At 37.1% G+C, this 12,815-nt stretch overlaps 1 protein-coding gene across 4 annotated transcripts in view; it reads left to right on the top strand.

Moving 5' to 3' along the window:
• The window catches only part of LOC145680941 (E3 ubiquitin-protein ligase sina-like), a 63,021-nt gene that overhangs the window by 22,560 nt on the left and 27,646 nt on the right, over positions 1-12,815 (top strand). For all 4 annotated transcript variants that reach the window (XM_081752144.1, XM_081752145.1, XM_081752146.1 and 1 more), the window contains exon 2: positions 3,165-3,349. In XM_081752144.1, coding sequence (XP_081608270.1) covers positions 3,215-3,349 — 135 coding nt within the window. In that variant the 5' untranslated portion in view covers positions 3,165-3,214. The remainder of the gene's footprint in view (positions 1-3,164; positions 3,350-12,815) is intronic.

Here is a 12,815-nt window from a genome sequence, read left to right as displayed (position 1 = left end):
AGGCGCCGTCTGTACTTGTTTCCAAACGAATTTTAGCAACATAACATAAATGAAACATATGTACCAGAAAATAGAGGCAGTACAAACGGAAATTTTCATCTGTGACACATTTGATGAGAAATATAGTTAGATGTCACGTGCAAGCACTCTAAATATGTCCTATCCTGTAATTCTATTCGTATGTTTATGTAGGTGAGACTGAGAAATCAAGAAACAATAATAACTGGTTTTCTTGCAGGGGAAAAATCTAAATGTGAAGGGGTGTTAAACTTGGACTTTAATTGCGTCCTTTGTACAAGATTAACAAGTAATAGCAATTTTTTAATTTACCTTAGTTCTTGGGGAGAGGAAGATGGAAGCGAACCCTCGTAAGGACCTCTGCAAGAAAACATGAATACTATCCGCCACTGTTTGTTACATTACACAAAATAGTTATATATATATATATATAGAGAGAGAGAGAGAGAGTTTTAGTCAGGGTTTTCATTCTGCAGGAGAGGGGGGGATAGTAATACCTGACGAACATTTTCTATTCTCAGAGTGTTGCAAATGATAGCATTTCCTCCATTATAACTTGGCCAAGCTAGTTGCATTATATGTAAGGATTAAGTTAGCCTAAAAAGCTTAAATTTCTATGGCAGTTTTACTCTGTACCCATGTTTCTCATTTTCGGTCTACGGGACTCTGTGTCCGGAAATTTTCGATGGCTTCCAAGTCGGAAAATAAGTGTATCAAAGGCATATATATTATATGTATGGTTATATGAGGCATGGATCTACAGTTTAAAGTGGGATACCGGTAACAACTTCATGAGCTTCCACCGTAAATCGTACCAGAGTCTCCCGCGATTAAGGCGTATGTGTTAACCATACAGCCACGAGGAAATTTATATAAGCACACACACATATATATATTGTTGAGTTGATTTTGACTTTACCGTCTCTTTCAGCAGCGAGGATATATGAAATGTAGACCTACTGATTAACGTGGAATCCGAACTACATGAGCTCGCACCGGGAATTGAGCCCGAGTCTTCCACGGCAAAGACGCGTACACTAGCCGCGGAGTTCACACATACACACAGAATCAGAGTCCTCACACACCAAGGGTGAAAGCTGTGCCACTGAGTCACAGTGGCCACGGGGCTAGGTCGAGTCCACTTTACGCTCATAGTTTCTTAGTACATAAATGTTATGATTATGAAATAGATTTTCCTTAATGAGCTGCATAAAAACAAAAGCTTTCGAAATGCATTAAACAATTAGCTCGATTTGAGTGTGAACTTAGTTATATCAGAGTATAAATACGGATACGCACCAAAGCTCGAAAACTTAATACACTATTTCTCCTGTATAATCAGCATGTATCAAGCAATCGTTCAGCTTTCATTTGAGAGGATGGAAATCGAAGGCCCCTGAACAACTATATTACTAATGTGCGGAATGTATTTATCTTACAGTGAACTGCTTTGATGCCAAGTGGCCTAACTCCAAAATTGAAATTTTCCAGGAGTGAAAGTTGAAGTTCAATATCTCATGAAAAATCCATATTTCTTTTATGTTGGGAACCAAAACCATAACTACTGTATGTAGTTCATTGTTTTATAACTTAGTGTTTACAAAAATCCTTTTAAAAAATACCTATTCATAGAAGTGAATGGTACTTATCTGTACTAGTTCTTGGCATCCAAGCAGTCGATTTATTGTAATACTAGCTTAATATACCCATTCTTTGCATGGGGGCTGAATTTGGAAGTCATCGCTGATGGAAGTGTCACCATTGATCTCAGCGACCGTGAAAACTATGGATTTGACACTAATGTCGATCAATTTGGATTACTTTTACTACATGTCTCGCTAAATGCCACCCTGAGACCCCCTGGTTCCAATTTTGACAAAAACGCTTCGCCTTAGACTGGGACCTGGACCAAGGTATCCGTGACCAAAATTTGGTAACTCTCGGTCCACTCGTCTGGTCCCCAGGTCGCACACAGACAGACAGACAAACACACAAACAAACTCTTTATTTTATTTATATTAGATAAGATATACTATGTAAAATAGTCTCGTATCATATGTGATGGACAATAAATGTTACATTATATATTATCCGTAGCTCGTGATATGCTGCAACATATTAAAGCCTCAGAATAGTTGGGCAAACGAATAATCCAGAAGTTACGAAACCCTATTGCGTTCATGGGAACGAAAACACAATAATTATAACTATGCTAAATTACTATAGACTACCAACTGCTCATTCAGAGAATTTATGAAGTTCACTTTATCGCAATAAATTTATACAAACTAGATTTAGACTACGGATAATAGTTTTATACAAAGTAGATAATCAATTATTATTATTATCATTATATTTGCAGTACAACCAAATACAATGACATTAACTATTAGTTCTAATTAACTGAATTGAGCTGAAAATTAAATCTTGATCTTTAAAGATTAACTATTAATTTTATGCGTTCTGTACCTTTCTGAAGGAATAAAAGCTGGAATTGGTTTCAAGACAGTTTCTGAGTGAATACTTTCCTCAAAATAATATTAAAAATTATAGAAAGATTTTCGAGACATTCAAGTCGAGTCGAGATTTTTAAGAGCCGTCTCGACTCGAAAATTCGAGTCGAGAAATACGTTTGTCTCGACTCGTATCGAATTTTACAGTGTGTGTCTCGACTCGAGCGCATCCCTAATAGTTTCTAATAAATTTATACGTTATATATTCACTAGTTTTCAAGTAAGCTTAATATTTGTGTTTATTCCAATAAATAATTATATAATTTCCCACATAAGTTAATACAAAGCTACAAAGTATACTGGACATAACGAAACAAAGTGTGGCTCAAGCTATCTTCATTTTCTATTATTTTTGTTTCGTAGCGCAGTTACTAGTTATTGGTGATTGTAGACAATTGGCAAACTTCAACGGGCAGTACTTAGAAACATTACAACCAAAAAGTCTAAATTTTTGCTATATTACCTTGCTAGTAAAAAAAAAAAAAATCATAAGAATTGAGATGGTGTGGTGACATTGTTGGTTGAATTGACATGGAATATCCCTTGACTGAAATCTTGCAATGTAGCTTCGGCAATCAATAGTATCTTGTTTTACATTAACTACGGTTGCATGTATATATTCTTTTTTTTTAGATTTCTTGTTGGTTTGTCTTTTACACAAGGACTTATCAAAAGAAGTATCCATGACGACCATGTCGAAGACGGTGAAAATATTTGAATTGGAACCACCTACTCCGGAATCCGCATCTGTCCCAGAATCAAGAGATTCTTCGAAAGAAACATCATTAAAGTCTATTCTGAAACAGCCCATAACAAAGGTAAGTTCACAAGTAAATAAAATGAAGAAAGTGTATTAACTGTTTGTTAATACAAATAAGAAAAACTTAATGCAGAAATAATAGGTGAGTATAACTATAAACTTGAAGAAAGAAAATAGAACTTTCACCTTGAAGCTCGAAGGAAGCTGCGTTTCCTATAATTAATAATTTTAAGTGAAAAAATATTAATACTTGAATGCATCCATTGGTGTGTTTCATGGTCTAACTCTAAAGATTATAATTACGAAATTTATATAGACCTACCGGAGAAGAATCTTTTTGCAAACAAAACACACACACACACACACACACACACACACACACACAAACGGTGCACCTATGTCTAACAAGGAAGGGTCAGGAAGGGTCAGGGTGGTTGTGCGCAAATTCATTGCAGACATAGCGCATCTGAGTGAGCATGACGAGGTATAGACATCACCAAAGTGTAAGGTGCTAAGGACGATAGGGAGAGGAGCTAGAGGTCCTGGAACTTGAAAAATCAAAAAGAATATATAATGGGCAGTTTGCAACTTCATATTGAATATCTTGAAAATGGAGAGAAATAGAAATGAAACATTAAAAACCCAATAACGGAAAGTAGTAACGAAATGCATAAACAGTGTTGCCATCCGTGAAGTAGTGTTGCCAACTTACAATAAAATGTATTTTCTTGAAATGGCACTATATATTAAATACAAAATTCAAAAGAATCAAAAGAACTGGTAAGAAAGAAAATGATAGCAGTCTGGTAGTGCAGTGTTACAAACAGTGCACACTATATGAAGTTTAATGGGGACAACCAACATTGACCCTGTTGGATCTTGTAAATTTGCCACAGTTTGCAACACTATGGTCTGTACTTTACATATGTTTTGCAGCATTACTAGAGGGTACGAAATATACAATAAACCGACGTAATGCCTTTTGAAATACCGGTACTACAACTTATTAATAGGTTGGCAACATTGCCAACCGATGACATCGCAGTTTGGGTTTGCATATTCATGTTCGTGACAAATAATTCCTTCAAAACGAAAAGCATGAATAATGTTGCCGACTGTAAAGCAGTGTTGTCAACTGATAACAATACATTTACTGTAAATAAAACTATATATCAGTTAATAACGTACTCGTAGGAAAGATCAAACTAGCAGTCAGACCCAGACGGTGTAGTGCTGCATACTGTCGGAGATACACGTGCTCACCATTGCCAACCTATGTAATTAATATATCGACACAGCTCTAGAAAATGGTGCACTGAATGCGCAACGTCCGAATCGAACAAGCAGTGCTGCCAAGTACAAAACGGCATATTACCACCTATTCTAGTGGACATGAGGATCAATGATTAAAGAGTGGTCAACACAAAAGCATTTCTCGCAGTGAGTACACCGTAGGAAGGCAAGCTGGGCGCAGTAAGTCTTGAAACATACTTCTGCAAGTCCACTTTCGACGCAATGTTCCGAAGGTGTTTAAAACGGTTCTGGATGTTCGCTGACATATACACATTTAAAAGAAGCAAATCGGAGCAAACTTAGAAATCGATTGGCTGAAAACTGAGAATATATAAACGACTAAATGCGGAGAGAAAGGTCTCGGTGCAACACTTTAACCTGGGATGAAACTATTAATGTTTTAATGATGAACTTTACCATGGTTTTGAATGGACTAATAATGGAAACACCAGCTGGTTATATCAGACGTGTACATTTACCCAAGATCAACTTCTTATAAAACTCACCTTCAGGCACCGTTTCGTTATAAAGAGCATCATCCTTGTGTGTCATGAGTCCACCAACAGAACAATACATACTCTATCTTGTAAAGCGAGCCATAATACTTCAGAAATACTTTCAAATCACGTTGTGTCATGTTCGCTGATTTGTTTGCATACGCTTTCACATTCCGTAATTCGTGTGTCATCATCACTGGGAAATGTCCATTGGGGTCTACGACGAGAACATACATGTGTGGAAGTAAAGTAGGCCTACCATCCGTCAAAAGAACTGACATCATATGTGAATTTGTTGTTGCTACAATTGAACCCATGGCACGAAAGCTGTCTTGTTTCTCCTTAAAGATTTCTTCCAGCACGTAATTCTCTACCGAATCTGGATTGGTGTGCATTCATTATTTAATCTGGAAACAATTTGTGCTCTTAAATAAAATTCTTAACGTCATTCACAAATTGTGTGACTTCCTGTATACATCAGACTTATCACCAGCAACTCGCTTGTTCACTTTTGTTGCGTTACGAAATATTATTTTATTTTCTTTTTTTTGAAAACTTTGACCCAAGATTGGGACGCTTTAAACAATAAGGTGAAAGTGTTGTTCGGGTCAAGTATAATATTTAATATTTAGTGTCCATATTCGTATCATTCTGTTGTAGTTAATGGTATGTTGTCTCATTGCGGTGAAATGCTCACACACTTCTTTATTAATTCGTTCCTGTAAGGATTTAGTGTGTTTGCAAGAGTTTTGAGCCTTTTCTCAAATTTTTGCAAGACTGTTTTGTTTCTAGTCTCTTGTGTGCCATAACACTCGTGAATTTTACACGAGGTGACACATCGGTAGATAAGTTTGGAGAACATAAGTGGGAAAGATCATGTCCTCTTGACTATTTTGTCCAGAGTTTGTATGCATCAGCCAAGTACGCTTCAGAGAATTTTGTCGGCTCCTTTCTTCTTAGTGAAAATAACTACTTTCGTTACAATCCATTAATGGTTGACATCGATCCGTTCCTAACTCTTGAACTACAACCTCTTCTTCAAACACCTGCTTTTTAATCTGTTTGAACACTATACTTTCTTTCCTTGTTGGCGTTTCGTCCGAAATGCCGAAGGAATCCACTAACAACTTAAGGACAGCTTGTCTCACTGTGCAGACCAAAATAACCCCCACATGTGTTTAATTATACACTATACACGTAATATTTATTCCTTGGGTCTTTTCTTTCTTCAATAAACAATTTGCACACACTACTGTTCTCTGCGTAAACGCAAATTTCCAGACCGTTATACATGTTATATTGCACCACATGTCTTTCCTTCTGTTCTAAAGCATAATTATCTTTTTATTCTGCAAAGATCAGCAAAACTTCTAGAAACCACAATGAGTGTCTGAATAACATCTTTATTTAAACATGATTTAATAACACTCGAGCAACTTGACTTCTTAAAAGGGAAATCAATGGAAACTGAAATAGGCTATAGAGTTTCCTAAAAAATTATACATAAAAGTTTAGATAAAAGGGAAATATAGAGGTGTTATATTTTGTCTTTCCAAAGCATTTGACTTAGTGTCACACACAAATTGTCTTTCAAAGCTACAAGATTATGGAATAAGAGGCATTGGATCCAAATAGTTTAAATCGTATCTGGAAAATCGGCAGCAAATAGTAGAAATTGCATATAGTAATAGAGAAATAAACCAAACTACATACCTCATATCGGGGAAATGAGAAATACAATGTGAATTGCCACAAGAATCCGTATTAGAGCCGTTATTATTTTTCATATACATTAACGACCTACCAAGTAATATTACTCAAGCAGAATTATCCCTATGCAGATGACGCTAATATTATAGTAAAAGAGAACACAAAGATGTTGAAGGTAGTGCAAATGAGATTTTTTGTAAACTATTTCACTGGATATAAGAAAATAAGCTTAAATTAAACATTGAAAAGACACAAGCTATCAATTTTCATCACCTGTGCAACAAACATCCACAGCCGGCGAACATCTTAATTGAAAATAAAAAAAAAAAGACTGTGAAACCAATTAAGTTCTTAAGAATTTGGATAGATAAATATCTCTCCTGGGATGTGCATATAACTAAGCTTAGTAAAAATTTGTGAGATTTATTTCGCGATTGAAGAACTAAAAAGTTTCGAAAGTTTCTACATTAAAAACAATTTACTTTGGATTGTTCCAGTCGAATTTAACATATGGCATTACATTTTGGGGAGATGTACACACAGCCAAAGTAATTTTTACAATACATAAACGAATAATAATAATAGCAACTGCTAAACCAAAAGATCACTACAAACCACTATTTAAAAAATTTCGTATACTTCCAGTATCCTATTTTTTATCTTAAATTTGTTGATATTTGTAAAGAAATACGTAGGTTTCCTTAGCGAGTAGACCAACATAATCATGATACAAGAAACTAAAAACTTTTCTATTGTAGAACACGGAACTGTATTATATGAAAAAGGGTGTAAATACGCGAGTATCATGCTTTACAATAACTTTTTCAAAGATATAAAGACTCAGGATTCTGCTAAATTTAAAAAAGAACTCCAGAAATATTTATTACAACGCTAATTTTACTCGGTAGAGGAATACATGAATTGCTAATTTCGAATTTACATAGTCTACAGTGAATCAGTGTCATTGTTTTTAGCATTAGATGTACTGTTTGTGCAAGGATTTCTACATACAATGCAAGTAATCATCACTTTATTTTTAATAATATCATGCAAACTGTAAGATATAATTATTAACCTAGTGTGTATAATTTACATCATTATTATTTGTTTTAGTTTTGTCTTTATATATAAATGACGTGTCCACTTCAGATACATTGTAATGCAGTGTTAAATGTATGAAAGAATAACGAAAATACAATACAATAAAACACAAAACGAACGAAACGTCAAACATACTCGTAACCATTCACACTTGCAAGGGGTACATCTCTTAGTGATAAAGCGTTCATCTCTGGTGCGTGGATTCCCTGGTTTGATCCTAGCTCGTGCCAAGTGAACTTTCTGGACAAACAGTGTTCGTGGGTTTTCTCGAGGTTCTTCCACTTTCTTCATTCCACCATTGCATTCATTTCTCATCACCGTCTCCTTTAGCCTAGCAGGTATAAGCGTGGGACGTAAAACTGAAAGATTTCATTTCATTTCATTTTTCCATTCGCACTCGTGACTACTATATTACTAACAGTTCCGCTTCCTTCTTCCGTCTTTTTACACTACTTTAATATTTCTACATATACGTTCTTATCTGCTAGAGCTAACAGTACCTCATAGTATATCAAATTGTGCCGCATGTCTTTCCTTTTGAAAACCAATCACCTTGGTTTTGTTCAACCATAAGCGAAAACCAACATGTGTGGCATATTGATATTTGTATAGGTTTTCGAATTGGGAGAGCACTGTTTTTAGACAATTTATGTTCTTCAATTGTGCTATTGTTATAATACTGCAAGTATTTGCATTCGGTCTATTACACATTTCATGCATCATTTTCTAGATCTGTGTCATCATTTTCTAGATACTAATTACATAGGTTGGCCATGGTCAGCATGTGTATCTACAAAAGTATGCAGCATTTCACCGCCTGACTCAACTATTTTGCTCTTTCCTACAAGTACGTTTACAATGTGTATTAACTATTAAACAGGGTGTTCCGGGGATTTCGCAAACGTGTTCAGGATTTCAACACGAGAAAAAAGTTTATCTGCAATTTTGGTCGGAAATGCTTAGAGATAGGGTCAATTAAAGGTGATTGCAGGAATTCGTCGTTAATCTAATTACCTTTTAAGTACCATTATTCCCGTAATTACAAGTGATTCTGATAAACGTCGAACATTTTTCTTGCATAGAGGTCCTGCATACGTATGAAACGTTTGTCGATTGTATTCAGCGTACCCACACTATGACCAACTCAAACTAATTCTTTTAAGTAGTCTTATATCCATAATTAGGTATTTTTGATCAAAGTCGGAGATTTTTTTCCTGTAATGTATTACTGCACTCGTATGTGAAGTTTCTCGGTTTATTCCCGGAACACCCTGAGATAAATTTACAGTAAATTTATCTGTTGGTAACATTGCTTTACAATTTGCGACGTTATTAATGTTTTTTTGTTTTGAAGATTAATAAAAGAAGCCAAACTGCGAGGTTATCGGTTGACAATGTTGCCAAACTTATTATAAAGTTGAGGTATTTCAAATAGCATTATGTCGTTTTCTTGCGTATTTCTTACCCTCTAGTAATGCTGCGCAACATATGTAAAGCACAGACCGCAGTGTTGCAAACTGTAGCAAATATAAAAGATTCAACTGGGACAATACCTGTTCTCTCAATTGAACTTTAGATAGTGTCCATAGTTTGCAACATGTTGCACCAAAGTGCTAGCTTTTATTCTTTCTTACTAATACTTTTTATATTAATTATTATTATATGCTATTTCAGGAAAATATATTTTATTGTAAGTTGGCAACACTTCTTCAGGGATAGTAAAATTGTTTGTGTATTTTGTTAATACTTTTTGTTGTTATTACCGTATTTGCCGGCGTATAAGACGTACTTTTTTCCTCTGAAATTGTCGGTAAAATTGGGGTGCGTCTTATACGCCGGTGCGTCTTATGCAACTACGGTAATTACAAGACATAGTTCACTGCCTCTGCTTCTCCTTTGTGTTGTTGAAATCAGGGTCCAAGAAAATGCTGACATAAGGTTGAATATTTCAAAGATACCGATAACATTGTTTTCCCGAAAGGAATATGCCTGCAAAACTTGTCGGCATGGTTCTTATAAACCGCTGAATAAAGACCAAAAGTCTGTGTTCTTTTGTAACCGCCGGTTGTTGTTTCACCGCATTGTTTTTGAAAGGATGACGGTGTTCTTTTATTTAGTACTTGTAACCACAGTTTTTATGTTTTGCATTGTTTATGAATAGATGACTAACAAAGGCTAAGAAAGATTCGCATTAGGGAGGCGCACGAGATGAGTCGAGACAAGATTTTCCTGACAAAATTCGAGTCGAGACAGGGCTCTTCCAATAGAGAAATATACATTTTTCGAGTCGAGACATCACTTCTACACCACATTTTCGAGACGAGACAGCCAGAAATCTTGTCTTGTGCACATCCCTGATTCACATAGTGTTCTGCTTCAGTTCTTTAATCTTCGTTATCGTGGCAAGTTGTTAAAATGTCGCGGAGGCACAGCTACGACATAGCTTTTAAGCTGCAGGTTATAGAATATGCAAAAGCTAATGGGAATAGAGCCGCAGAACGTAATTTTGGCCCTCTCCCTACAGAAAAGATGATTCCCACCTGGCGAAAACAAGAAAATAAACTTTCAGCAGCAAAGCGATCTAAGCATAATTTTCGCAGTCGTCGTCGTTAAATGGACACAACTCGAATAGGATGTAAGAAAATGCGTTCAGGACCAAAGGACGGACGGGATTGCAGTGTCTACAAAGATGAAAATCCACAAAGCAAAATCTATGGCAGAGCGTACAGGTATCACTGATTTCACTGATTCAACTTCATGGTGTTCCCGATTAATGAGAAATCGCCTTTCTACAGAGGTTGTTCAGCCTATGTTTAGCCGATTTCGTTCCTTCCCCTTCCCGGGATGAACTCACCCGACCTGGCTCTTGACGTCCTGCAGTGTTGTGCAGTGGCTTCCTGGGAACGGAGTTGTTTTTTCCGCGCAGACGACAATAACGCACAAAACAGGACCATTGTTGTGAGTGTTGTGTTGTTAAATTTGTTTCCAAGTATGTGGATTTCCGCTCTGTGACCAAAATGCCGCCCAAACTAAGCCGGTTTTGGGAAAGCTATGTCGCGGCTCTTTAAGACGCCCACTTTAGTGTTTCTGTCATTAGAAAACAGTGCAAGAAGAAGGGTTGCAACATCAGTTTAAGCAAAGTAAAAAATGTTATTAAAAAGTACAAGGGCAACGAAGTTCCACCATTTGGATCACCAACGAAGTTGCCTAGAAAGCGGGAATGCCCCAAGGCCACCTCCACTATGCAGAGGAAACTTCGCAAAATGACAATGCAAGAAAATCCGCCAACACAAAGGTGTATGGCTAATCGTCTTGATGTGTCTTTGGGGACTGTGAACCGGACGTTACACCATCAACTCAAGCTGGAAAAAGTCATGACAGCCCGCGGCCATCTTCTCACGGATGCCCACCAAAAGGAACGAAAGTGTAACGCCCGGAAGCTGTACGAACGGCATCTGGCGAAACAAAGGTGGATGTATACGTCGTAACGCTCGATGAAGCATGTATTTACCTTTCCGACTGCGGCAAACCGAGAGCCATCATGCACTGAGAGAAAGGCGCCATGAACTTCAGAAAGTGGGTCCGCGTCTGTAAAGAATCCTTCCCAAAAGGGTTCATGGTAGCTACTGGCTACTGTTACCGAGGTAAACTGAAGATTCGTAGGGTGGCAAAGAACTTCAAAATAAATTCGCAGTATTTTCAGAAGCAGATCATGCGGCCGACCTACGAGCATGAGATTCCAACAATGTATGGAAATGACGCCAATCTGGTGCGCATTCACATGGACAAGGCCTAATCACATACCTCACGATCGTCCCTCGCATTTTACAGGGAGATGGAGGAGGCAAGTGGTATACAGGTGATACCTTTCAATGAGGTACCTGTTAAATCTCCAGATGCAAGTCCTATGGACTATTGAGGATTTGGATTGCTGAAGCGGGCTCTGGGGAAACGGCGTGTGACAACTGTGGAAGGACTTTGGAAAGCTGTGAAAAGGGAATGGAACAAGATTCCCCTCCCAGTTCTTCAGAGAAGCCTATTACAGTGGAAATTACGCTGTCAGGCTATTGTTAGGAACCAAGGGAAACACATCGAGCGCTTATGGACCTGGCGCGATGGATTGTTCTAAATTTTTAGGTAAGTCGAAATTAGCCAAATGTAGACTGAACAACCTCTGTATGCGTGTAAAAACTAAAATAGCACAGAGAATGCCAGCTAAATATGAGGACAAAATTGTACAGTTTCACAGATATGTCTTAAAAATCAGAAAACGTAAACAATTTCAACTTTCGCAAATAGCCAATATGGATGAGTTACCTCTCACATTTGATGTACCTTCAAATAAAAGAGTGCACTCAAAGGACAAAAAGCTGTTACTGTGAAAACCACTGGTCATGAAAAAACTCGTTACACTGTTGTGTTATCATGTACAGATGGAACGAAATTGAGTCAATTCTTGGTATTTAAACGAAAAACATTACCAAAAGAAAAAATACCAAATGGTGTAGTGATTCACGTTCATAAAAAGGGTTGGATGGATGAAAACGGAATTAAGAAGTGGATAGAGAAGGTGTGGTCCAGGCGCCCTGGAGGACTCTTAAGGAAACAGTCCTTACTTCTTTGGGATGAATTTCGTGCCCACAAAACAGAGGCTGTCAAGAAGAAACTGCATGATATGGAAACGCACATAGCCGTAATACCGGGAGGATTTACAAGCCAGCTTCAACCTTTAGATTAGGGATGGCCAATTCCGGAATTTTTACTTTCCGGAATCCGGAAAGTAAAATCGGAAAATTCCGGAATTCGGAAAAATTCCGGATTTCGGAAAAAATCCGGAATTCAGAAAAATTCCGGAATTCGGAAAAATTCCGGAATTCGGAAAAAATCCGGATTTCGGAAAAAATCCGGAATTCGGAAAAAATC

Source organism: Thermobia domestica, chromosome 3 (assembly GCF_964235325.1).
Source record: "Thermobia domestica chromosome 3, izTheDome1.hap1.1, whole genome shotgun sequence".
NCBI classification, from domain to species: domain Eukaryota; kingdom Metazoa; phylum Arthropoda; class Insecta; order Zygentoma; family Lepismatidae; genus Thermobia; species Thermobia domestica.
Note: the sequence above shows the minus strand (reverse complement) of the source record. Positions and strands in the feature narration are given on the sequence as shown.